The following is a 26,866-nucleotide window of genomic DNA, read 5'->3' on the forward strand; positions in this document are numbered from 1 at the left end:
TCGAGACTCTCGATTGCCAGGTTGGCTGAACTATATATAAACATAATTAAGTTTGTACGGTACTCTCAAAGCACGAGTGCTACTCGCAATTGGCGAGCTTTTTCTTTTCTTCCTTTCCAAATTTCGTCTTGGTTTCCTTTACTGCTCGCTGAATACATACAACGAAAACCGTCGCGAGTAGGCTACAACTCTGTCTTACTCGCTTCTCAACTACAGTTTCCCTTTCATGCCCTTTGAATGTTGTTACTGCAGTTCGGTTTATGTTGTAGATAACCTTTCACTATCTTCATTTTATCCGTACCACCTTCAAAATTTCAAAGCTGTTCGAAGCTTTCTCGAAATCTACTAATGCTGTAAGTGTAGGTTTGCCTTTCCTTGCCCTATCTTCTTAGGTAAGACGTTGCTACATTCCTCTGGAACTCCAGATTGAGATTTTCACTCTGCAGCGGAGTGTGCGCTCTGGAACTCAATGTGATATTCCCCGAGGTCAGCTTGTACCAGTTTCTATTCATCGGTAAATAACTCGTGTCACTATTTTGCAACCGTGACTTATTAAACTGATGTTTTGGTAGTATTCACACCTGTCGGCGCCTGCTGTCTTTGGACATGGAATTATTACAGTCTGCTTTAAGTCTGAGAGTATTTCCACTGCCCCATACGTCGTGCACGCAAGGTGCATTACTTTAGTTGTCGCTGGCACTCGTAGTGACATCGGTGGTTCTGAGGGAATGTCGTCTATTTTAGACGGCTCGTTTCAACTTAGGTCTTTCAGTGCTGTCAAATTCTTCTCGCAGTGTCGTATCTCCCGTCTCCGCAGTATATCGGGCACATGTGTCTGTTTTGTACTCGGGAAAAGAACCGTGTGGTTGTGAGAGTGAGGTGGTGTGTGCCGTGTTGCAGACGGACCGGGCGTCAGGATGTCTGCGGAGGAGGCGCGCGCGGCGGCCGACCCGCGCCTGCAGCTGCTGCAGGAGATGCGGCCGCACAACCTCGACATGATCCGCTTCGCCTCCTACCGCACCGCCTGCAAGCTGCGCTACGTCCAGAAGAGGGCCAACCGTGAGTATCCGCATTGACTGCCTGCTCTCGGCTGCTCTACAGAGAGAACCGTAGACTACCGTAGTCCATCGTAAATCAGCGTACACTACGTATACTACTGGCCATTAAAATTGCTACACCACGAAGATGACATGCTACAGACGCGAAATTTAACCGACAGGAAGAAGATGATGCGATATGCAAATGATTAGCTTTTCAGAGCATTCACAAAAGATTGGCGCCGGTGGCGACACCTACAACGTGCTGACATGAGGAAAGTTTCCAACCGATTTCTCATACACAAACAGCAGTTGACCGGCGTTGCCTGGTGAAACGTTGTTGTGATGCCTCGTGTAAGGAGGAGAAATGCCTACCATCACGTTTCCGCCTTCGAAAAAAGGTCGGATTGTCTCCTACCGCGATTGCGGTTCATCGTATCGCGACATTGCTGCTCGCGTTGATCGAGATCAAATGACTGTTAGCAGAATATGGAATCGGTGGGTTCAGGAGGGTAATACGGAACGCCGTGCTGGATCCCAACGGCCTCGTATCACTAGCAGTCGAGATGACAGGCGTGTGTGGGGGGGACACAGTTCGTTGGCTCCCAGTTTCTCTCACACACATTCAGTTGTATTTCTTTCCCTGCCAATAATCCTACCATTTACTGCGCCATTTATATAGTGTACCAAAACTACCAAACCACAGTTTTGGTAGACCGCAACTCTACAGTCCAAACCAATGCTTGTTGTTACCTTGCAGAATAAGCGTAGAAACTGATCGTAGAGAAAGGCTTTGCAGGTAGTCGTGATGACCTTCTGTTAACATAATTAAATTTAAAAGTTCTTGTCACATTAAACTGTGTGCTGAATTGAGGCTCCAACCCAGGATCTTAACCTTTCGCAGGCAAGTGCTCGGCAGGTCGTGAGTCGTGGTTTGGCAGCCCAGTTGGTAGAGCACTTGCCCGTAAAAGGCTAGGTTCCAGGATTCGAATCCGGCTCTGGCAAATAGTTTTAATCTCCCAGGAAGTGTCTTATGAGTGCACACTCCGCTGGAGAGCGAAAATTGCATTCTGGTATCGTTAAAGTGAGAAGGAAAGAGTGTCACTGCTGAAGTGAAAGGTGATCGTTTGCAAATTGCCGAAGAAAGGACATGATGGTGCCAAGCGGAATAGGATTAAAGTATGTACCCCAAAGAAAAAATAGTAGCAGGAGGAAAGTGCACACTGTAAATATACCATTGGCGATATGAATAAATGTCTTATAATATGTTCCGAACAGTTTTATCATGTTTTAATACCATACAGAACACTGTAGATATCGCATTAAAATTATGCAGTTTCGTTTCAAATGCATTTCGGAAACTACTCTAAAATCACGCCATTTATCTTCGAATGCGTGCTGGTATGCAAATAAAACGGAAGAAAATTTTTTTTGACGTTCACCTCATGATAACTAGGAACCAGTATCGAGTGCTGAAATTATGGTCAGCCGAACTACGACACAGTTGTCTGCTTCGAGGCACACGAGAAAGACAAGCTGCGGCGCGTAGATCACGAAGGTAGTCTGAACCCGCTCGCTTAGCTAAGCAGACAAAATGCGTTTCTACACCTGTTAGCTCGCTGCTGGGCGTGTACGTACTAACGAGAATTGCATCTTATATTGGAATGTGCTTTTATGAAGTCTTACTGATTAACAGTACTACAACAAAATTTAATTTAAGATCAGTACTAGATATACATGGTATAATGGCTTGTTTATAGCATTAGTCTTTTCTGCTTAACAGTCCTCATTTCACACAAGAGGTGGCGCCTTATGCAACTGATAATCATTTTGGCGTGATTTTAATTTTATTGTACCCTAGATAAGCCGTAACAAATTGTAAGTTGGCCTGTAGACTTCCGACCATTGTAGGACTGATAACAGTAAGACTCCATATTAGTGTATTCCAGTGGAAGATGCAATTCTCGTTTGTACGTACACACATAGTTAAGAGTTAACATATGTAGAAATACAGTTTGTCTGCTGAGTCGAGCGATCGCAGGCCAACCTTCGTGACGTAGGCGCCGCGGCCTGTCTTTCTCGTGGGCCTCGGTCTGCTTCCTACTGTGCGCCCCCTAATGTGACGTCATTCATTCTAGCACTGCAGGCGATGAGCTGTTCACAGCGCCAGATCAGTATTCTTCTTTGAAACCTTAGGTAGCATATTGTGAATGTGTAGAGTGTCGGATGTTTTGAAAGAGACGTTGTCATTACAGCGCCGTGGCCGAGTGGTCCAAAGCACATACTGGTAATTAACTCACCAACATGCATTCGCTTTCCACAGACAACAACAGTTTCTTTATTTTCTCATTTATTTCATTTTACTCCTCGCAATATTACTCATTATAAAATTAAAATATATTAAACAGTTCAGTTTATATATGTAAAATTAACATATTTAATTTAGTTACGATTGTTATGAATGCCATAAAGAAACATGAATTTTTGCAAAAATATCACAGCTTGTGTTAGCAGAATAGAACGCCAAAGGTAGCCGGGAAATTATGAGAAAAATTGTACTGTCTATTGTATTTGGTTGTAAGAGATGTCCAAATAAATGAGTAGTTATGTGTGTGAACAATGTACTTAACATTTCGTTGGGCATCTACGTGAGCGTTTCCGCACTTATTCAACGAACCTTTGCCGAAATTCTCTCCTCTTCGTTTGTATCTAGCCTGTTTCGTATACCTATCCTCTCTAGGAAGGGTCCCATAGTGAAGCGAAAAACGCAAGTATCGGTCGAACGAGGGTTTTGTAAGCTACCTCATTCGTGGTTGGACTACGCTTCCTGAGGATTCTTCCACGGAACCTGTCTGGCATCTGTCTTTCCTGCCATTACATTTCTTTGGCTGTTCCGTTTTGAATCGCTTCTTATGGATACTTCCAGGTATTTAATATGTGTGATCGTCTAAATTAGTGTAATCAAAAGGCAATGGGTGTTTCTTCATGTTTGGGTGCAATACGCTAAATTTTTTAATATTAAGAATCCACTTCAAATCCAGAAGCACTGATTCTCTGTAGGTCTTTCTAATTTTGTGACTTCACTATATACGACAGCCTCACATGGCTTCCGGGGTTATCCACTAGGTCAGTTATACAGGGTGTTACAAAAAGGTACGGCCAAACTTTCAGGAAACATTCCTCACACACAAAGAAAGAAAATATGTTGTGTGGACATGTGTCCGGAAACGCTTACTTTCCATGTTAGAGCTCATTTTATTACTTCTCTTCAAATCACATTAATCATGGAATGGAAACACAGCAACAGAACGTACCAGAGTGACTTCAAACACTTTGTTACAGGAAATGTTCAAAATGTCCTCCGTTAGCGAGGATACATGCATCGACCCTCCGTCGCATGGAATCCTTGATGCGCTGATGCAGCCCTGGAGAATGGCGTGTTGTATCACACCCGTCCACAATACGAGCACGAAGAGTCTCTACATTTGGTACCGGGGTTGCGTAGACAAGAGCTTTCAAATGCCCCCATAAATGAAAGTCAAGAGGGTTGAGGTCAGGAGAGCGTGGAGGCCATGGAATTGGTCCGCCTCTACCAATCCATCGGTCACCGAATCTGCTGTTGAGAAGCGTACGAACACTTCGACTGAAATGTGCAGGAGCTCCATCGTGCATGAACCACATGTTGTGTCGTACTTGTAAAGGCACATGCTCTAGCAGCACAGGTAGAGTATCCCGTATGAAATCATGATAACGTGCTCCATTGAGCGTAGGTGGAAGAATATGGGGCCCAATCAAGACATCACCAACAATGCCTGCCCAAACGTTCACAGAAAATCTGTGTTGATGACGTGATTGCACAGTTGCGTGCGGATTCTCGTCGACCCACACATGTTGATTGTGAAAATTTTCAATTTGATCACGTCCGTAAAGAGAGAATTTGCACTGAAATGAGGATTGACACATTGTTGGATGAGCCATTCGCAGAAGTGTACCTGTGGAGGCCAATCAGCTGCTGATAGTGCCTGCACACGCTGTACATGCACGAAGAATTGCCTCGTCCATTGCAGGTGTCCTCGTCGTTCTAGGTCTTCCCCAGTCGCGAGTCATAGGCTGGAATGTTCCGTGCTCCCTAAGCCGCCGATCAATTGCTTCGAACGTCTTCCCGTCGGGACACCTTCGTTCTGGAAATCTGTCTCGATACAAACGTACCGGGCCACGGCTATTGCCCCGTGCTAATCCATACATCAAATGGGCATCTGCCAACTCCGCATTTGTAAACATTGCACTGACTGCAAAACCACGTTCGTGATGATGAACACTAACCTGTTGATGCTACGTACTGATGTGCTTGATGCTAGTACTGTAGAGCAATGAGTCGCATGTCAACACAAGCACCGAAGTCAACATTACCTTCCTTCAATTGGGCCAGCTGTCGGTGAATCGAGGAAGTACAGTACATACTGACGAAACTAAAACATGGAAAGTAAGCGTTTCCGGACACATGTCCACATAACGTCTTTTCTTTATTTGTGTGTGAGGAATGTTTCCTGAAAGTTTGGCCGTACTTTTTTTGTAACATCCTGTATACAGGGTGGTCCATTGATAGTGACCGGGCCAAATATCTCACGAAATAAGCGTCAAATGAAAAAACTACAAAGAAGGAAATTCGTCTAGCTTGAAGGGGGAAACCAGATGGTTGGCCCGCTAGATGGCGCTGCCATAGGTAAAACGGATATAAACTGCGTTTTTTAAAAAAATAGGAACACCCATTTTTATTACATATTCGTGTAGTACGTAAATAAATATGAATCAGTGGACCAAGGGATGTTTAGAAGTGAGGAAATCTCGTGTACAGAAGTATGACACAAGTGACACCCAATCACCTGACTACGTTCGAAGTCCGTGAGTTCCGCACAGCGCCCCATTCTGCTCTCTCACGATGTCTAATGACTACTGAGGTCGCTGATAAGGAGTACCTGGCAGTAGGTGGCAGCACAATGCACATAATACGGAAAACGTATTTTTTTGGGGTGTCTGGATACTTTTGATCACATAGTGTACATACATAAATTCCATATATTCGATTTAGTTACTCTTTAGATTTCAAAAGGCTTTAGGCCACCATATTGCAGCACACTAGTAAATGTGCACAAGCTGCCACAGTTTCCGTTTCTTCAAGCACATAAAACGGTAACTTAGTTCGTATCACCCTGACTCTGACAAAGGAATTGCTCTCACAGGCTGCCTGCATTCTCAGGTGGCAGTACTTTACTTAGAGATAATTTGTCAACTTGTTAAAAGATATGATAAATAATTGAATCTAAATGGTGATTATACAGAGAAGTAATACAAAGGTGCAGGTTAAAAATCTTCTGATTAATTTTATTTATTTATTCCAGTATTTTTATATAACCTAACGAACATTATTTTCTGCGTAGACGTTGCTGTTGTGGTCTCCAGTCTGAGAACTGGTTTGATGCAGCTCGTCACACTAGTCTGTTTTGCAAACCTTTAATCTCGGCATAGCTACAACAGACATCCATTTGAACCTGCTAACTATAGTCAAGCTATGGTCTCTCTGTACAATTTTTGTCCCCCACACTTCCCTCCAGTACCAAACTGATGATTCCTTGATGCTTCATGATGTGTCTCATAAAGTTTGAGCAACTGAGGTCAATGGACTGTTCCGCACATCATCAACTTCAGCTGACGATGCTGTCTGAAAATGGCCTAAGCATAGGCCGAAATCGTTCATTTTAATAAATTACCCATCCTGATGTAGACTGTTGTTTCACTGATTTTATATCCTATTAATTCAAAATGTTTACCAGGTATTAGGTTGGAAGTCTCATAACACTTCTCTCTCTCTCTCTCTCTCTCTCTCTCTCTCTCTCTCTCTCTCACACACACACACACACACACACACACACACACACACACACACACCATTCCATACCTTAGTCATTACTCGAATGACGAAGTCACATTGATTATATTTAATACTGAAGCAATAATCGGTACAATCCCACCTTGTGCCTTTTGTTTCTGAAAAACTTACTATTAGCTAGACAAATCATTCGCCAATTCTGATGGGACAAAAAATTGTTTTTTGTGTTTGGAATCAAAATCATTAACAAGAATTTTTTCTTGAAATTTACAACTTGACTTTTGAAAAAATTAACCAAGTGAGCACAAATTTCAACATCATGGCACCACAAGCTTGTTTCCTCTCCTTTCGCCGCTAACAGTACTGAACTTAATCAAAGAGAGAGGATGTATTTCATTAATCTTGTTGTTGATCTTAGTATCAGTAATGAGTGTTACTGCTCAGACCTAAATAATAGATTTTGTGTTAGAAATCAACTAACCGATTTTGATGTGTGCTGAAGGCATTACATTTGTACTTCTAGTTCATTATTGACCTGGCATTTGCTGGAATTGCTCTGTGAGCAACTTCACCTGGAATTAACCTAAAAAATTGTTCCATCCAAGGCAGTTATACTTGGGACAAAGGAATACTGTAAACACATTAACATTCAGCATTGTAAGGAACAGGTCAAGAGTCCAACAGTGATGGGTGTATTGAGCCACTTATAAATCAGGGTGAAAAACAGTTGACCCACTGGGATGTGGTCCAAAGTAGTGGTGGTGGTGGCTGGAATCGACCAGTAGTTCATCAGTAAAACATCCCTGATTAAGAAAAGTCTTTGATTCACAACAGTTACAGTGACAGAGTCGAGGTTGGAGGGTCACCTATTGTCCTCTTCTGATATATTCAGCCACAATCACAGCAGCAAGCCAGAGTTAGCTGTTGCCAACCAGAAAGGCGGGGTATGTGTTATGGTGGCTGGCGGCGGTGTGGTGCCTCGGCACATCAGCAGGGAGCTGATGCAAGGCAGATCAGCTGCTGGTGAAGGACTAAAAAGGAAGCTCTGGCTGCTATCCTGCTACCACAGTGGCAGCTTAAAGCCCACCAGAGTGAGAAGGGCTATATACCATGGCCTCCAACATGGTTGATGAAGAAGACATGCGTCCGCTCTGGGTAAGGGACAGCAACAATCTAGGCCCACCCATGATGGTGGAGAGTGACAGTGTGGCTGGGTGGCTAGGTGGCCCAGGCTCGAACCCATGGCTCACTAGGGACTTGGAGAGCTGGCCGTAAACAGAAGGTGGTCACTCTGTGGGTGACCTATCAGTGTGAAAGTGCCAAGTTGACTGCATATAGCCTCAGATCAGGCGCAAGCCTGCAGATACTGGTAAAAACAGTCGGCAGTGGCTAGCTGCTTCATCTCAGACTGCAAGTAATATTATTCTCTTGTTTATCTGCTGGCTTTGACTGTTTCATGGTATACTGAGCACAACGTAGCACTACTGAGAATGAGGGTCTACGTTTGGCGGGATATATGTGAACTGGGCTGGTTTTCCTATCTGGTCAGCGCTTCCAGAAGCCCTGTCGGTGCTGTATGGTGACACAATTTAGACTTTTAGAGACACTGGCTGTAGTCTTCTGCATCATCAGTTTACTGAATGGGTCTTCTTGTGTACTGAATACTCACTCTTGGTCCATAGCACCTATTTATCAACCTGATGGGTGTTTCTCTCCACATTCTGCTGAATATATGTAGGAGCAGCTCACTACTCCAGGCAAAGCCAATGTGCAGTGCTCCTCTCCGCTTTGAGAAATCTAATCTCCAGACTGTGACCTTTTTACATTTCTTAATACATGTTTTGTGGGTTGACATAGAATATACAGTTTTTCTCTAATGTGTTGTAAACCTCATGGTTCACTGGCTACTTAGTAATTTAAGTGCTATTTCGTAAAGTTAACCCAGTCTGCTGGTAGCTGATGTACTAGGAGCTCAACTGTTCAGGCAATCCTGACGCCTAAAGTAGATACAAGTTACACATAGTAGAGTCAGAGCCACAATGGTAGCAGAAATAAAGACACTCTCTGTCATGATTGTACTGTGCACCTAATTATGGTCTTCCTCAATGATAATATCATTGAGGAAGTTGAACCCGCATTAATCTCCCACCCCTTTTTGAAAGACTGCATAACAACACAACTCATTCTGTTATGATTACATACACCTGCTGAACTTATTCATTATATTACATATGAAGCTTAGAAACATATCAAAGTGAAACCACATACCTTACCACACTGTGAAAAATAATAAACCGAGCAAAATAAGAAATTATATGAACACAGCATAATTTACCACAAAATTTCACCATTCATTCCATATCTATTACATAATTGATCATAAACAATAAATATTCTCAGGCCATACTGTAAGCTTCGTCAATTGTTCACATGATGGGGCTGTATAAGGTATCTCATGAGCTTTTCATTCATTCCTTTCTTTCCTTCATGCCACTATCTTCTTTCCAAGTAGTGGCACTGCCATTTGTGGTAAGACATCTGGAGCTTTTAAAAGGCCGAAGATGTCCTACATGGATAGTGGCTGTCCCTGTCAGTAGCTGTAACTTAGCATTTACTGGTGACATGATTTCCATGACTTGATACAGTCCTTGAAATAGCATAATAAATTTCTGTGTTTTACACTTCGGCATATAGGGTCTATTTAACATTGCCTATTGTCCAGTCCTTTAGTATCCAGTCCTTTAGTATGGCAACCTGTTAGTATACCACCCCATTTTCTGCTGCCACTCGAGTGCCTTAGTATTTACCATTTCCACTTGTTTCCATATGTCTTTCAACTTTTCTGCAAAATTCCATTATGATTCTGTGTTCTTCCATATTTTAGGTTTAATGAATTCGGATGGTGATAGTGCCTGCCTGCCTTCCTTCCTTCCTTCCTTCCTTCCTTCCTTCCTTCCTTCCTTCCTTCCTTCCTTCCTTCCATACAACACTTCATACGGAAAGAACCCAATGCTATCGTGCACCTTTGAATTGTAACTGACCACGACATAGGATACTTAAATATCCCATTTGTTATGGTGCTATTTATGTGATAACTTACCATTTTATTTATAGTCCAGTGTATGTGCTCAATCCTCCCATTTACTTGTAGGTGCAAAAGATTAGTTCTTAGTTTCCAGATTCTTGTCAGGTGGCGGAATTGTTTCATTAGGTCTAACATGTAGTTGGTGCCCTGGTCAGTAATTAGTGGGTTGGGGGTGCAAAACAATAAGTTATTTGGAAATTGGAAATTTGTAGTGAGGACTATGGGACCAAAGTGATAAGGTCATCAGTTCCTAGGCTTACACATTGTTTAATCTAACTTATACTAACTTAAGCTAAGGACAACACACACACACACACACACACACACACATCTATGCCTGAGGGAGGACCCAAACCTCCAAAGGTGGGACCCCGCGAGCCATGACAAGGCACCTCAGACCGCACAGCTACCCCACACAGCAACAATTTATTCATCATTGCTTCTGCTACTATACTCACACACTGATTTGGGATTGCAATCATTGTGATGCAACACAAAAAATGGTATGTGGTATCAACATCCAGTAGTTGCCAAATAGCGTTTGACTAACTGGACCAGAGATGTCCACCCAGTCATTTCAAATGGCTTGGATGCCTCTGGTAATCTTTGAAGCGTTATTTGTTGATGGCTTAAAGTGGCCTGTTATGCACATGGCATGCAATTCCTTATGTACTAGTCAGTGTCATGTCTTTGCATTCACCACCAGTATCTCTTATCTACCCTACAGTTTATTCTGCATCCTTTATGTCCTAATAACACGTGACTGTGTGCTTCCTTTACCACTTCCTCATGCACTGCTGCAGGCACCACAATCCATGGTTTCAGCTTTGTCATTGTACGTAGCAATCCATTGTGCAGTGCCAACTCTTGCAGTGCCTTGATTACCTCTCAGTACACGTTAGTTTTTTGCCATTCTTCAAGGCTTCGACCAAGCACTTATACGATACCAATTTTTCTGGTTAGTCCATCTGTGTAACTTTGCTTTTTGCCTGGTTTGTAGACCACATCAAAATTGAACTCGCTTAATTTCAGTGCCCAACCTTTTCTGTGGTCAAGTAATTTTTTTGACATTTTAAAAATTGTCTTGATGTGTACACTATGGGGGTTCTCCTTCTTGATCACTTCGTGGCATAAAATGCATCCTGTTGCCAGACTGCTTGCATCACAGAATTGAAAAAATTCCTGTTCATAATTTGTAAATACTAATGCAAGGCTACTCATCACAACATCCTTTAATTTCTGGAATGTAGCTTGGCATAAAGCCACCCACTGCCGTTTTGCACCTAAATGCGTCAACTGTCTGGCAACGTCAGCAAATCCCTTGTCACCTTTCTATAATAATTGGCTGATCCTAGCAATGACTGTAACTATTTAATAGTATGTGGTAGCTGTTAATCGTTTACTGCACTTATTAACCTTGGGCTGGTTTTTCTGCCATCCTGGCTAATCACATGTGCTGGGTGGTTCAACTCTGTTAACACAGAGTGGCATTTCCCGATACTCAGTGTTGAGCATGCTTAACACAACGACTTTTAGCCTTTGCATGTGCGCCTTCATGTCTGGAAAAAGTGCTAGACCTCTCAGCACTCTATCTAGAAATCACTGTAATGCTACTGGTGCATTCTTTAGTCCAACTCTCCTGCCAAAACCACTTCATAGGTGCTGAAATTGTCACTGCTAATAGGAACCACATAGTGGCGCTCTACGACACACAAGATATTATTCGGTAGATCAGCAGCTTGATGTAAACTGAGTCTTTATGACTGTATACGTACTTTACTTGATGCTACCCTCATGACAGGAGAACTCTACAACAGTGTGTCATTGACAGTCATGTTTTCCAGTCAGAACAACATTCCACTGAGTTTGATAGCGGGCTGCAAAAGATAAGTTTTTGCATTATGTCTTTTTAAGAAACCCAACCTCAAGATTGCACAGTATCCCTCACCTACATGGAGCAAAACTTCTGTATTCTCTCGTAAATGCTTCACCTCAGTGCAAAATCGGAGCATTTCTGAACCAGTAGTTGGAGCTATGAATGATGGCAGTTGAGTTTAGGCTTGTTCTGTGCATATATATTAAACATTCTCTGACAGCCAATGGGCATTCTGTACTGTTCTTAGTGCTCTCCCATGAATGTTGTAGCCAATGTGAGCATTAAACGTGATCATAGTGAGTTACTTAGTGAATTTTTATTCTGTTTGTTGTTAGTTGTCACTGCTGATGGTGGAGGTAAGCAACACATTCTGCACAAGCAAGTGAGAGATGTAAATTGCAAATCACACGTTTTCTTCAGGTGCAGAGCCTGGGTGTGTGCTTGCCACATTTGTTGCTTGGAACTGTCAACAATACAGTTCCCATCTATGTCCCGAGCTGTGCAGACTGCCATCATTTGTGGATTGGACTATAGTGATGGCACATCACTATTTTCTGCTGCACATAACATATAATGTGAAGAGTTTAGTCTCAGCTTACCCAAGAGGTCCAGACTTGGCACAGACATGCGCGTCCCAGTCTCTGAGAACTTATGTCCTGTACTGTTTGTAGTACTAAATACACAATATTTTGTCTCTGCGCCACACATCTTCATATCATTGCATTTTATCAGGAGTGCTGTCCAGCAGATTTGGAATCCCCCCCCCCCCCCCCCCCCCCCCCCCAATTGGTGTTGAATGACAATTTACTACATTTGTGCCCATTTTGTTCCTTATTCCTACAGTCTTGCCCACAGTGTCCAACTGCTCCTCAGTTATTGCATTGTTGTTGGTGACACTGCTTCTGGATATGGCATGTGTGCCCACATCTGTAATCTCTTATGTCTGTAGAAAAACCACTTTGTTGGACCTTCACTCACCTCACCACACCTACCTCTTGTAGCTGCATAGCCACCCTAATGGTGGCAGACAAATCCTTTGGGTTTTCTCTTCACACTCCCCTAGACATGTCAGGCAGAAGCCCCTTTAAAAAGGCATCCAGTGTTACATGCTAAGCCTCTTGCAGGATAATTCTGTTTCCCTCTTCACTTCCCATTAAAGGGTAAGTTTGAGCATTTGTCTTTCTGTCCCTGTCTAGAAAAGTCTCTATGTACTCGTTTTGCTTTTGGTGTACTCCTCTAAGTTGCTTCTGTAAGAACCTGGTACTGTTTTGTTTCCAATAGTGATGTGAAAGCCCTTCCTTCAGCTGCTGAAATGTACGTGCTTTTTTTCCCAGTATATTGCGATAATATCATCTACATTTTCGCCTAGCATACAAAGCATAACCTGGCCATCTGCAACAGTATCTCATTTGTCCAGATGCCTAGTCGTGCGATAGCTTCAAAGTCACCTGTAAATGCAAACACATCCTCAGCTGTCTTGCTTGAAAATGAGGGCACTGTGAAACAAAATATATACAATAAGGAAAGAAGCAGGGAACTATAGGCACTCTAAAATAGCAACAAACATGTTTTTCAATCTTTGAATCGACTCATTAACCATCTTGACTCTGAACCCAGCTGTGCATATCGGCCATATTGCCAGCACATACTGTATTTAAAGATGCTGATTGAGTACAAAGCATGCTGTGACCTAACAAACTGCATTGCAGTGAATCTTACTGGCCGTATGTCAGCATAGTTTTCCCTCCGAACTGAGGAAGGTCATCATATCTCCCAGGCTTTGCATTTTGCACTTTTCAATTTCTATGGTGATCTCATATTTCCCAACCATGCCCATGCACAAAAACAGAGGGAGGCAACAAAATGGTAGGTCCACTCACCATGTAGTTCTGGTGAAAACATCAATGATTTTGTTGTCCATAGCAGTTGAAATGTCCTCTCCACAGATAGCAGCCATTTACGTCACAGTAACCACTGCTGTCGCCATAATCTTCTGACACCAGAAAGTAGTGCTTGGATCATGACCTCTACAGTGGCGGGTGGATTGGGCTTCTGATAGGTCAACATTAAGTACAGTTCCATGTTGTGGCATGGTCTGCAGCGGCGACGGCGACTGGAGTTGAATGGTGACACATCAGTAAAACATCCCTCAATAAAGTCTCTTACAAGGGAACCTCCCCATCGCACCCCCGTCAGATTTAGTTATAAGTTGGCACAATGGATAGGCCTTGAAAAACTGAACACAGATCAATCGAGAAAACAGGAAGAAGTTGTGTGGAACTATGAAAAAAATAATCAAAATATACAAACTGAATAGTCCATGTGCAAGATAGTCGACATCGAGGATAGCTTGAGCTCAGGAGCACCGTGGTCCCGTGGTTAGCGTGAGCACCAGCCGAATGAGAGGCCATTGGTTCAAGTCTTCCCTCGAGCGAAAAGTTTATTTTTTTTTGTTTTCAGGCAATTATTATTTGTCCGTCCGTCCGATGCGAGGTAACTGCGCCGTAGTATGAGGACGTTAAAAACATATGTTTTGACAGAGCACAGGGAAAACTGTGCAACTGTGAAACTGTTGCATTCATTTGTTGCAGTTTATGTGACAAACTCTTATGTTTTCATCACTTTTTTGGGAGTGATTATCACATTAACAAGAAAATCTAAATCGGTCTAGGTAGAAGAATCTTCTTACCCATTCGCCAAGTGTACAAGTTAGGAGGGTCGACAACATATTCCTGTCATGTCAAGCACATGTCATCACAATTGTCGTATAGAATGTATCAGACGTGTTTTCCTGTGGAGGAATCGGTTGACCTATGACCTTATGATCAAATGTTTTCCATTCGCATTGGAGAGGCACGTCCTTTCATCTACTAATCGCACGGTTTTGCGGTGCGGTTGCAAAACACAGACACTAAACTTATTACAGTGGACAGAGACATCAATGAACGAACGGACAGATCATAACTTTTCGAAAATAAAGAAAGTAAAATTTTCACTCGAGGGAAGACTAGAACCTAGGATCTGTCGTTCCGCTGTTGCTCACGCTAATCACGGGACCACTGCACTCCTGAGGTCGTATTGTCCTTGATGTTGCCTATCTTGCGCATGGACTACTCAGTTTGTATATTTTGCTTATTTTTTTCATAGTTCCACACAACTTCTTCCTGTTTTCTCGATTGATCTGTGTTCAGTTTTTCAAGGCCTATCCACTGTGCCAACTTATAACTAAATCGGGGGGGGGGGGGGGGGGGGGGGTTGCGATGGGGAGGTTCCCTTGTTAGTCATCATAGTTACAGTGACTTGGTACCTTCTTGTGATGACATTGACCATGGTCACTGCAGCATGCTGGTGGCAGCAGTTGCACACCAGGAAGGCAGTTGGTGGTGGCATGCTGCTTCAGCACAGCAAAAGAGCTCTGATGCAAGGCAGTACAGCTACTGGCAACAGACAGCAGAAGGCAACCGTAGGTGCTGGCCTGCTTCTGCATGAAGCCCCACCGGAATGAGTCGGTCTAAACCATGGCCTCCAACATGGCTGCTGCTGATGGTGCGAGCCCACTCTGGGAGATGGACAGCTACAATGCAGCCCCACCCAAACCACTGGACAGGATAGGTGCGGGTGGGCAGCTAGGTGGCCCAGGCTCGAACCCACAACTCATCAGGGAAGTACTGTCAGCAAAAGATAGCCACCCCATAGGTGATCCAACAGTGTAAAGGTACCAATACGACTTCATACAGACTTATCTCAGGGAGAGGTCTGCCACTACTGACAGTAAAGACTGTCAGTGCGGCTGGCTGCTTCTTCTAGTACTGCAAATGATCTTCTTGTTGTGGATATTAACTAGCATTGACTGCGTCACTCTGCATACTGAGACTGAGGGTCTAAGTTAGGTGGTGCAATGAGTGTATCTCCTATGGGTTGTCAGGTGCATTTTCTCTGACGTTTCAGTACATACTTGCAAGTTTGTTTTTCCAACATTAAGCTGGAGGCAGCCCAAGTAAATCCTGCTCATTACGTCTCTCACTTGACACCCAGTAACTACAGAAAGCGTCGGTTTGTTTCTCATTACAAACATGATGAATTTGTAAATAGATATTTTGCATGCCAATTAAGTAGAGAAGTCCCAAATTAGTCTAGTGCTTTATTCAATTTATCAGTATTTATTAACATGAACAGCAAAACATGAAGAATAGTCAGTACTCCAGGCGTGACTCACCGGAGTACTGTTTATTTTTTGTGTTTCACTGTTCTGTTAAGATACATTGTGATGTTCACCTGCTTTATTTCTTTGTTGATTCTCCTCGATGTTGACGTACTGTGTTGCTACACTGGCTGAAAAATGGGATATATAATTTAGAAACTGACTACTGTAAATAATGGAGTCGATAGGTGCACAGTTGCATTTCACAGTTCACAACCACCCCCCCCCCCCCCCCCCCCCCCCCCCCCCCCCCCCCCCCCCAATACACAGTTACGTGGCAGGGCACTATTGTTTAACTTTCGATAAGCCTGATTAATAGTTTGCAGGCAAACTTCCACATACTGCTACAATAGTTTTATGTTGAACATCTGTGAGCAGTAGCAACCTAACCAAACAGTTCAGTCTTTCAAATAAATTTAACAGACACTGTCACTGCTTTAACACATGGCCTATTGGTGTAACACTTTTTTCATCGTTAAGTAGATGCATTGTTGTTGTTCTAACCAACACAGCTTTCTTGTTTGAAACTCAGCCGTTGACTGACTGTCTCGGAACCTAAAATGGGTTCCTTATATAGCCTCACAAAAATAGGTGCTGAAACTACACGTTGTTTGATGATTAATTTACAGAAATTTCAATTAAAACTTAACTCATTAAATTAACTGAACACAGTTTCTTCTACTACAAGAGTTAGGCTGAATTATTTGTTTAAATCTTGAAATTAACGTATGCAAACAATACTTTGGACAAAACTGTTAATTACTTTAGAATTAATTAAGGGCTGGCTTTGCTAACATGTTTTCGAATAGAGCCAAATCGATTATTTAAGAGTACTATTATACTATTAGTTGTTCTTCAAATGTTTACAATTAGTACATAATTTATATTTGTGTATAAGTCAACAACAGTATTTAAGTTACAAAACAATTACTAATTTCACCCTATAATGAAATATACTAACTAGTAACAGTCAAAATAAAGTAGAAAATCAGTTGCTTACATAAAACTGAGCACAAAATTAGACCTGGTGTCATATTCTTTAAAACTGAGGGCCAACCTTTGTCTTTCATGAAAATGCAGTTATACTCGCATATGTTAATGGTAATCAGTTAAAAGTGGAAGAATGTATTGTAAGGATGCAGATGGCAAAACAAGAAGGGAAGTAAAAATGTCCCAGCTTGCTTCATCACATCATCTCTAAAACAATTATCAAACTATATTAATTTGGGGATACTCTATCAAATTGTCTCATAAAATTCCACTTTAAAAATCATTTTGTTCATAACAGAAAACGGACCAACGCTTCTCATAACCTCTGGGCACCACATGAAAGACATGATGAGAAGTATTTGTTTGGGCCGACTTGAGCTACATGTTGCAAAAATGAAATTGCAAATATCTGCTGAAATACTAGAGAAAATGTGCCTGAATGCTCTTAGGAGATATATCCTGTCAATATTTGAACCAGTCTGCCAAGTGTTTCCCCAAATAGCGCCACTCTTGGCCTATAAATCACAACAGTTGCTTTGCCCAGATGTAATTGTTAGCAATAATGACTTCACTCCACATTGTTGAAATATCAAATCAATGTTCTTCGATACTGAATACTTATTCTTGCTCTGTAGCCCGTATTTATGAAGCTGACAGGTGTTTCCCTCCACGTGAAGTCATTCTACTGAACTGATGCAGGAGCAGTTTGTTAACCTGGGCCAGGGTGCAACAACATTATGCAAAATTAACTGTCAACGACATTCTAAATATGACTGACTGCAGTCTCACTGTTTGAGTCTCTCTACACACAGTTCACTAAGGCAGAAAAAGGCACCAAAATGAAAGATGTAGTACATCCCCTACTTTTGGGACTAAAGGCCATGTTCAGAATTTGCTAGAAAATTGTTCCTGCTGTATGAGATCAATTACTTCCAAACATTGGTAACTAAAATAATTTGATGTACAACATACTATCAGAATAGCAAGTTATTAAATATATTTTGCATGATTATCAGTAGTCATTGTTTTCATAGTCACTGTGTACAAAATATAATTATTAGTAACTGATGATGGCAAATAGATGAGACAATAAGCAAAATGACATGAGGTTACATTACAAGGCCATAATCTGTTTACTTCCATTGATACACAACTATACTGACAAATGTTTCAAAGTGAGTGGTTGGTGATTTCCTTTAAAAAAAATGTAATTGTATTCAGATTGATACAGAACTTTGCTTTCTCTCTTTTTACAGTGCATGCAGTGGACATCTGGAATGTGATTGAGGCTTTCCGTGAGAATGGCCTCAACACACTGGAGCCACAAACAGAAGTAAATGTGTCACGGCTGGAGACACTTGTCTCAAGTTTGTACCACAATCTCAACAAACGGTTGCCAGTAGCACAACAGGTGCATGTTGAGGCATGCTCCAGCTTGTTGCTCAACTGGTTGTTGGCTGCTTATGCTGTGTAAGTTGCACTTCTGCATTTTGGATTTAATTAATTGAAGATGTTGCCACTCATGGTGTCTTGTATGATTATATTCTGGGTCCTTTGGAATTTATCGTGTGGTTACATTGGTCTCCCTTGTAAATGGTGGAAATTCAGGAGCAGAAGTAACTAGTCTATTGACTGAAGTGATACTGGAAATGGCTTAACACTTAATGCAAAAGATGGAACTGGTAAAATTTGAGTAGCTTGTGAAGAACAAACTAACCATAAACTTTTAAATAATTCTCCACAAACTTCCACACATCCAGTTGAATCAGCCATATCAATAAAGAAATAGTGTTGTTGAAACCAGATTTCATGGCATTCAAATTCAAAACAACTTTAAATAGACTTCTTATATTGTGCCTCTAAATTTAAAACACTGGAGAATTTCACTGTATGTAACAACATAAGTGTCAAAACAGAGCTGTGTACTTAATGTACATGCATTTATTACCTGCATGTAGTTTAATATTCTTGCAGGGCAGATTATAGAAATTATAGAAATTATGACTTGCTAAAGCAACAGCAAATTGTGGTGACAATTTTGTAAATTTCTTTAAACTGTGTTACTTCTTAGTGTATATACACTGAACTAATTGCATGTATCAAAGAACAACATGTTGAGAAAGGGCAGTTTTCCTCATCCCTTATAAAACTGTATGTGATGGCAAGCAATGTTAAATGATGGCACATGCTAAGCAGTGTAATATTACTGTTAGCAAGAAAGGCACATACCAGCTGAGGAACAAGACTGTACGTTCAATTACCCCTTTTGCTCCAACTGATTGATGTGATCTGCCAGAATTTTCTCTCTCGTGCCAATATTTTCATGTCAGGATGGCTCCTTCATATAATGCCCCCAATTACCTGTTACACATTTGCTAATTTCTGTAACCATCTACAATTTTTCTCTTTGTGATTCCCTGTTGTTGAATCTCTCCTTTTAGTTAGTATATCCCACATAATCCTTCGCTTGTAGATTCTACAGAGAACTACTCCTTTATAACATTGTCAGTCCATAAATTATTTGTTTTTGTTACACAGATTTCTGTTACACATCATCTCAAATGCTTCAATTCCATTTTTTGTTTGTTTGTTACAGTCTTTGGGAATTTCACCCTCCAAGTGACAACTTACTGTGTATAAACATAGCCTGTAATTATGAAAGGTCCCGAGTTCGAGTCTCGGTCTGGCGCACAGTTTTAATCTGCCAGGAAGTTTCATATCGGCGCACACTCCACTGTTGAGTGAAAATTTCATTCTAGAAACATCCCCCAGGCTGTGGCTAAGCCATGTCTCCGCAATATCCTTTCTTCCAAGAGTGCTAGTTCTGCAAGGTTCGCAGGAGAGTTTCTGTGAAGTTTGGAAGGTAGGAGACGAGGTACTGGCAGAATTGAAGCTGTGAGGACGGGGCACGAGTGCTGCTTTGGTAGCTCAGTTGGTAGAGCACTTGCCCGCGAAAGGCAAAGCTCCCGAGTTCAAGTCTCGGTCCGGCACACAGTTTTAATCTGCCAGGAAGTTTCATATCAGCGCACACTCCGCTGTAGAGTGAAAATTTCATTCTGTAGCCTGTAATTATCTTTGTCAGACATTCTTTGAGTTTAGTGATGTTTTTGAAGTGTTTGGTTTGTTCTTAGCTGTTTGATAGTGTGAATGTCTTGTAAATTTGCTCTGCTATTCTGTGAATAACTGCTGTTAATAATTTACAAGCAATCTCTCTCTCTCTCTCTCTCTCTCTCTCTCTCTCTCTCTCTCTCTCTCTCTCTCTCTCTGTGTGTGTGTGTGTGTGTGTGTGTGTGTGTGTGTGTGTGTGTGTCACATTCATGATTTCTACCTACCTACCTGGAACCTACAAATCCATGAGTCACTTCCTATAATGCTGCACTCCAGATGCACATTCACAGAAATTTCTTCTTTGAATTAAGGCCTATTTTTGATAATTATAGTCCTCTTTTGGTGAGCAGTTCTCTGTTTACCTGTGTTAGTCTTCCCCCAATGTCTTCCTTACCTAAACTGTCCCACATTATTTTTATTGCAATGTAGCAGAATACCTTGACTTTGTTTATCGTATGGTCCCCAGTTTTTATGTTGTGTTTATTTCTGATCTCAATTCTGCCATAAATCAATACTTTCATCATCCTTCAGTTTATTCTCAATCTATATTCTGTGCTCAGTTCTCTGTTCATTCCATTTAACATATACTGTAATTCTTTTCATGTTCAGTGAGGACAGCAATGTGATCAGTGAATCTTATTACTGATATTTCAATTTTAATCCTACTTGTGGACTTTTCTTTTCTTTCATTCATTGGCCCTTCAATACACAGGGTGAACCATGTACATGGTGTGAACTTTTTGTATTTCCCCATAGCTTACACATATTTTTCTTTTAATTTCAAACATCTTGCACCACTTTATGCTGCCTAACAATTTCTCTACATTGACATATCCTATGAAGGTGATGTGATGTTAAGTCTTGCTTTCCTTATTAAGGAGAACATTGTAACTGGTTCTCTGCTTTCATTACCTTTCTTAAAATCAAATTGACTTGGGAGATAACAGAGCCACAGTTTTCTTTTCGATTTTTCTGTATATTATTCTGGTCGGTACCTTGGTTGCATAAACTGTTAAGTTATCTGTGCAATAGTTCTCACTTTCATCTGTGTTCATCTGCATTCATACTCTGTAAGCCACCATACGGTGCACGGCAGAGGGCACGAAGTACCAATGTTCCTCTTGCAAATAGACTAAGGGAAAAACAACTTTCTAAAAGCCTCCGTATGAACCCTAATTTCTCGTACGTTATCCTCATGGTCTTTAAGCATTAAGTGTGCAGTGCTGGCAGTAAAATTGTTTTGCAGCTGACCTCTAATGCTGGCTCTCCAAATTTATGCGATAGTACCTTTTTAGCAGCTGCTTTTTAGCATCCTGCCTGTGAATTGCTTCAGTGTGTTCCTTTAATCTGACTCGGTAGGGACCTTAAACAGTACTCAAGAATGGGTCTCACTAGCATTCTATATCATCTCTTCTTTTGAGACAAGATACATTTTCTTAAAATTTCTCCCAATAAAAAAAGGTCGAGCATTCACCTTCCCTACTGGCAACCAGATGTGCTCATGCCATTTCATATTGCTTTGCAATGTTACGTCTAGATATTTGATCAGTGTGACTGTGTCAACCAGCAATCTACTAATGCTGCATTGAATGTTACAGGTTGTTTCCTGCACTCATTCACATTAACTTATATTTTTGTACATTTAGAGCAAGTGCCGTTTGTCACACCAACTAGAAATTCTGTCTAAGTCGTCTTTTTATACTCCTACAGTCACTCAGTGATGACAACTTCCTGTACATGACAGTGTCATCAGTAAACAGCTGTAAACTGCTGCTCACCCTGTGCATTAGATCATTTAAGTATATAGAGAACAAGAGCCGTACTATCACACTTCCCTGGAGCACTGCTGACAATGCCCTTGTCTCTTACGAACACTCACCATCAAGGGCAACGTACTGGGTTCTATTACTTAAGAAGTCTTCAAGCCACATGGACATATGGGAATCTAAACCATATGCTTGGAACTTTGTCAACAGTTTGTAGTGGGGCACATGTCAAATGCTTTCTGGAAATCTAGGGATCCAGAATCTATTGTCCTCCACCCGTGGTTTGTAGGATATAGTGTGAGAAAAGGACAATCTGAGTTTTGCATGAGCAATGTTTTCTAAATCTGTGCTGATTTGTGGACAGAAGCTTTTATGTCTCAAGGAAATTTATTATATTTGAACTTGAATATCTTCAAGAATACTGCAGCAAATTGACGTTATGGATATTGGTCTGTAGTTACGTGGATCTATTATTTTGCCTTTCTCATATACAGAAGTCACATGAACTTTTTTCCAGTCACTTGGAATTTTGCACTGGGTGAGACATTTGTGATAAATGCAATCCAAGTAAGAGGCCAATGCCACAGAGTAATCTCTGCAAAACCACATTTCAGTCCCTTCTGGACCAGGTGACTTCTTTATTTTCACCTGTTTCATTTGCTTCTCTATGTCACTGATGCCTATTACTACATCTTCCATGTGGGAGTCTGTATGACAGTCAAGTGACGGTTTGTTTGTATGAGCCTCATATGTGAATGCTTTATTAAACACGAAATTTAAAACTTAACCTTTTCTTTTGCTGTCTTCTATTGTCATTCTAGACTGATCAACAAATGACTGGATAGCAGCCAGGGTGCTACTGAGATACTGTGTTCCTTGGAGTCCTTCAACACTCTCCTTAGTCCACTACTATTTGTCATATACATAAATATGTACTTTTGTCATATGAAACATGCAAGTTCACTATGTTTGCTGATGATATTAGTATTGTGATAAGCAGCAAACATCCCACCAGTTTAGAGGGTTATGGTAACGGATTACTCTCAGAACTCTTAACCTTGTTCTTTATGAACTCACTGTCAGTAAACCTGAGCAAGGGAGCATCGTGTCCTCTAGACCATAAAAAGGTTGTCCTTGGCTACTTTTGCCTTAGGACAATTTCGTATGTTGGAGACATCAGTGTTACAAAGTCCACTTACCATGGGTTCTCACACTCTTGTTATGTGCTATGGAATTATCTTTCTGCAACAAAAGGTGTTCTGAATAATGTGTACAATTCCCCCAAAATCATCTTATGTTATTTTTTCTAAGAAATTTGTGATTTTTTTTTTTCCCATGACTTCACAATGTACACTGGTGTGCAAAGCCTAAAGACAAAAGTAACTTTTACATAATGTGTCACTGCCAAGTAAAATAGGTCATTGAAACTTAAATCATACATAGAAAGAAATGTTTCTGAACAGTATAGAAGGTAACTGAAAGAAATACAGAATGAGACAAACAGTAATGACACCTTCATTCGAAGACAATAGTTACACTACAGTTCTTGCAGTTTATGATGGTCCCCTGGATATTACAAATGGCAGTATGTGGTTCTTAATAGGGTATGTGATCACAATGAATGGTAATGCATGCATTGTGCCTCCATGAAGGCCACAAGGTTGGTTAGGAGTTGTTGCGGTAGGTCATTTCATTCCTTTACCAGAGCAGTTGGCAACTGCTAGATGGTCCTTGGTGAATGTGGATGTGCTACAGTACATCTCCCCATTGCATCCCACATGTGCTCACTGGGATTTAAGTCAGGGGAACAGGCAGGCCAGGCCATTTGCCAAATATTCCAGGTGCTCCTGTAGCTGCACTGTTCGATGTAATCGTGCGTTGTCATCCATAAAAATGAAGTGAGGGCAGAACGCATCCCTGAAAAAATGCAAATGGGGAAGGGTTACAGTGTCACAGTAACATTGACCAGTGAGTGTACCGCGTTCAAATATTTGGAGGTCAATACACCCATGAAACATTGTGCCTCCTCATAACCTAGCATCTAGACCACCAACTGCCAAAATGATCCTGTTTGACAATGCTGTATCTACCCTCATGTGGCAAGAGGTGGAAACGTATAATCTGTGTTTGAAATATTTATCTGATTTTCTTAAAAACTAGGAATAGTTTTCACCATGATTTTGGTAGGTAGTTTGCAATGCATTTATCCCCAGTAAGCAAATATTTAGCAAAAATGTGATTGCTGTTTAATCTAATCACTATGTTCTATTTTCAGTGAGAATGTTGGAAAGATAAGAGTCTTCTCAATAAAAGTGGCTCTTGCTACCATGTGTGCTGGTAAACTTATGGACAAATTGAGATGTAAGTTTCTCTACTTTCTCTCCTTTTTGTAATTTGTTACCCATGGTACATTCAAATGACTTACTTTTGTTCCTTGATCTCTAAAGAATCTGACTACAAGAGGCTAGGTCAAATAGCAATGAAGTTTTGCTAACACTATCTGTAACTTTAGTTTGTTTTATGTATCTAGGTATGTATATGAGTATTTATATGTTTGGGATTTTGGCACCTTTGTATTTACAGATGCATATTAAATTAATGCAAAAATGCTTGTCCAGCAACAAAAAAAAAGTGCCTTGATGGAAGAAATTCAGAAAGATTTTTCCAATAAATGGATTATGTGATTGTAGAATACATGCTCAACGAGTGACAGGAACAAGTGTACTTACAAGATGTTGCATATCACAATGTTTTAGAGCTTCAACACTAGAAATAAATGTGACATTTACTGGTCAAACAGTCCAAAGATACTGCCAGTTCATAGTGTCAGATGAGCACGGTATTTTGGCAATAAAACATGTTGCAGTCATCAGGTGTGCTGGGCGAACTGGCCCTTTGAAGGCATACAGCCAACATACATACCGTTCCCTCACAAGCTGTTCTGTACACAGGTTCATGGTCGAGGGTGGACGTTGGCATCTGAGAAGGCGACTGAGTCAGTGTCTGCGACCAGCGACACCCGGCAGGCCCCCCTGGATGTGGTAATGGGGGTGTAGCTACTCTGTCCACCCTGGTCCCCAGAATGTTGTGTTTGCTGAACGTGTTCTGAATTAGTCTCAATGGTAGTTCCCAATTATTGCTGAGATTACAGCCACAGTTCTGGTTGGTGAAATTGTTGCTGGTGCATATTTCAATGGCCTCTCTGACAACACTGTCCCGGTATTTGGAAGTTACTGCCAAAATCCTGATATGTTTGTATTCCATCATAGGATTCATTAGTCGAATATGCCACTGGTGTTCCCACCAGTGATCTTCAATGGTGTTCACTGTTTATCCAATAAGTGTCTTGCCACATTGGTGCAGAATCTGGTATACACCTACTTGCTGCAAACTGAGGTCATCTTTGACACTCCCCAATCATACATGTGGTTTCTTGGCTGGGTGAAAAACAGCTCTTACACAGTGCTTATTGAGCATGCACCCAATATTTGCTAATACCACATCTGTGTAAAAAGACAGTGGCTGCCTCTTTCTCCATGATTTTGTCCCTCTCCACATTGATCTCCATAGGTTGTATTATAGTGGAGAGGTGAGAGCATGCCTAATCTGCCATCGTGAGTAACTTTTTTTTTTTTTCTGTGTGCTAGTGTTTTTAGTACACATTTCCTCTGTGCAGGGCAATAGCTAGGGATGTCAGGTTGAACATCAGGCAATCCAGAGACCAGCCCATGGGCCACGGACATTTGTGTAATTGAGGATAGTATTATTACAGTCACAATTTTTACTACGGTAATAAAATTAACTCCTCCTCCTCCTCCTCCTACTACTACTACTACTACTACTACTACTACTACTACTATTCTACTATTACTACTAATCACCTACTAATTCTGCCATCACACTAACAGACCTACACCAAACCAAATAAAAATAATAGTAGTAAAAAGATATTGTTATAAATTTGTACCTTATTATTCATATTTTGTTGAGTCTCACTGCATTCAGAGGAGTCTCGTTTTTAAGAGCCATGCCGGAGAAATCTTCACATGTCATTTTTCAAATTCATATGAACACAAATCTTGGCTTTCACAAGTTTCTAAGATGACCAACTATTGATTTTATTTGCACACTTTTTTTGTGAAGAAAGTGGTTATGTGACAGTAAGCAAGGAGACTATGGTGAATTTTACCATCTTTGTAAGGAATTGTGTTCTTGTGAAGTCCATTGCTTCAGCTATTTTAACATGTCTTGGAAACAATTTGAAATAATAGCAGTGAAAACAATCAATTTTTGAAAATAGAATGTGACAGGATACATTAAAAAATCTACTCACCAAGCAGTGGCAGGAGCAAACTTGTAAAAGGTTAAGAAAATTTGCCAGCTTTCAAAGCCAGTGACTGAGCAAGATGGTGCAGTGTTAGAACACTGGACTCGCATTTGGAAGGATGACAGTTGAAACCTGTGTCCGGCCATGCTGACTTAGGTTTCTATGATGTCCCTAAATTGCTTCAGGCACATGCCAAGATGATTCCTTTGAAAGGGCAAGGCTTATTTCCTTCTCCATCCTTCCCTAATCAGAGCTTGTGCTCTGTATCTAATTACCTTGTTTTCAACGGGAGCCAGTGGCTTTCCCTTCTGGCAGAAGGGTCGAAGAGAAAGGAAGAGGGATAAGTAACAGGACTGGCTAGGTTTAGGAAATGGGTAGAGTTTGAGAAAGTTGCCCTGAATCCCGTGTCAGGGGAGACTTGCCAGACAGACTGTGAAGGAAAGATTGACTATTGGGGACTGCATTGAATTAAATTTTGAAACCAAAAGCTTAAAGATGAAAGATGTGTAATTATCAAGACAGAGATTACTGACAAAACATCATGCAAAAGTTATTGAGAGGAGAAAGCTAAGTGCAGTTTATGTTGTAG

General features: G+C 41.2%; 1 protein-coding gene across 8 annotated transcripts in view; it reads left to right on the forward strand.

Annotated features, from left to right (window-relative positions):
- The window catches only part of LOC124619437 (dystrobrevin beta), a 611,344-nt gene that overhangs the window by 486,153 nt on the left and 98,325 nt on the right, over positions 1-26,866 (forward strand). For all 8 annotated transcript variants that reach the window (XM_047145819.1, XM_047145822.1, XM_047145818.1 and 5 more), the window contains 3 exons: positions 901-1,059; positions 18,333-18,546; positions 24,226-24,311. In XM_047145819.1, the coding sequence (XP_047001775.1) occupies positions 918-1,059; positions 18,333-18,546; positions 24,226-24,311 (442 nt within the window). In that variant the 5' untranslated portion in view covers positions 901-917. The remainder of the gene's footprint in view (positions 1-900; positions 1,060-18,332; positions 18,547-24,225; positions 24,312-26,866) is intronic.

This window comes from Schistocerca americana, chromosome 6 (assembly GCF_021461395.2).
Source record: "Schistocerca americana isolate TAMUIC-IGC-003095 chromosome 6, iqSchAmer2.1, whole genome shotgun sequence".
Classification (NCBI taxonomy): Eukaryota; Metazoa; Arthropoda; class Insecta; order Orthoptera; family Acrididae; genus Schistocerca; species Schistocerca americana.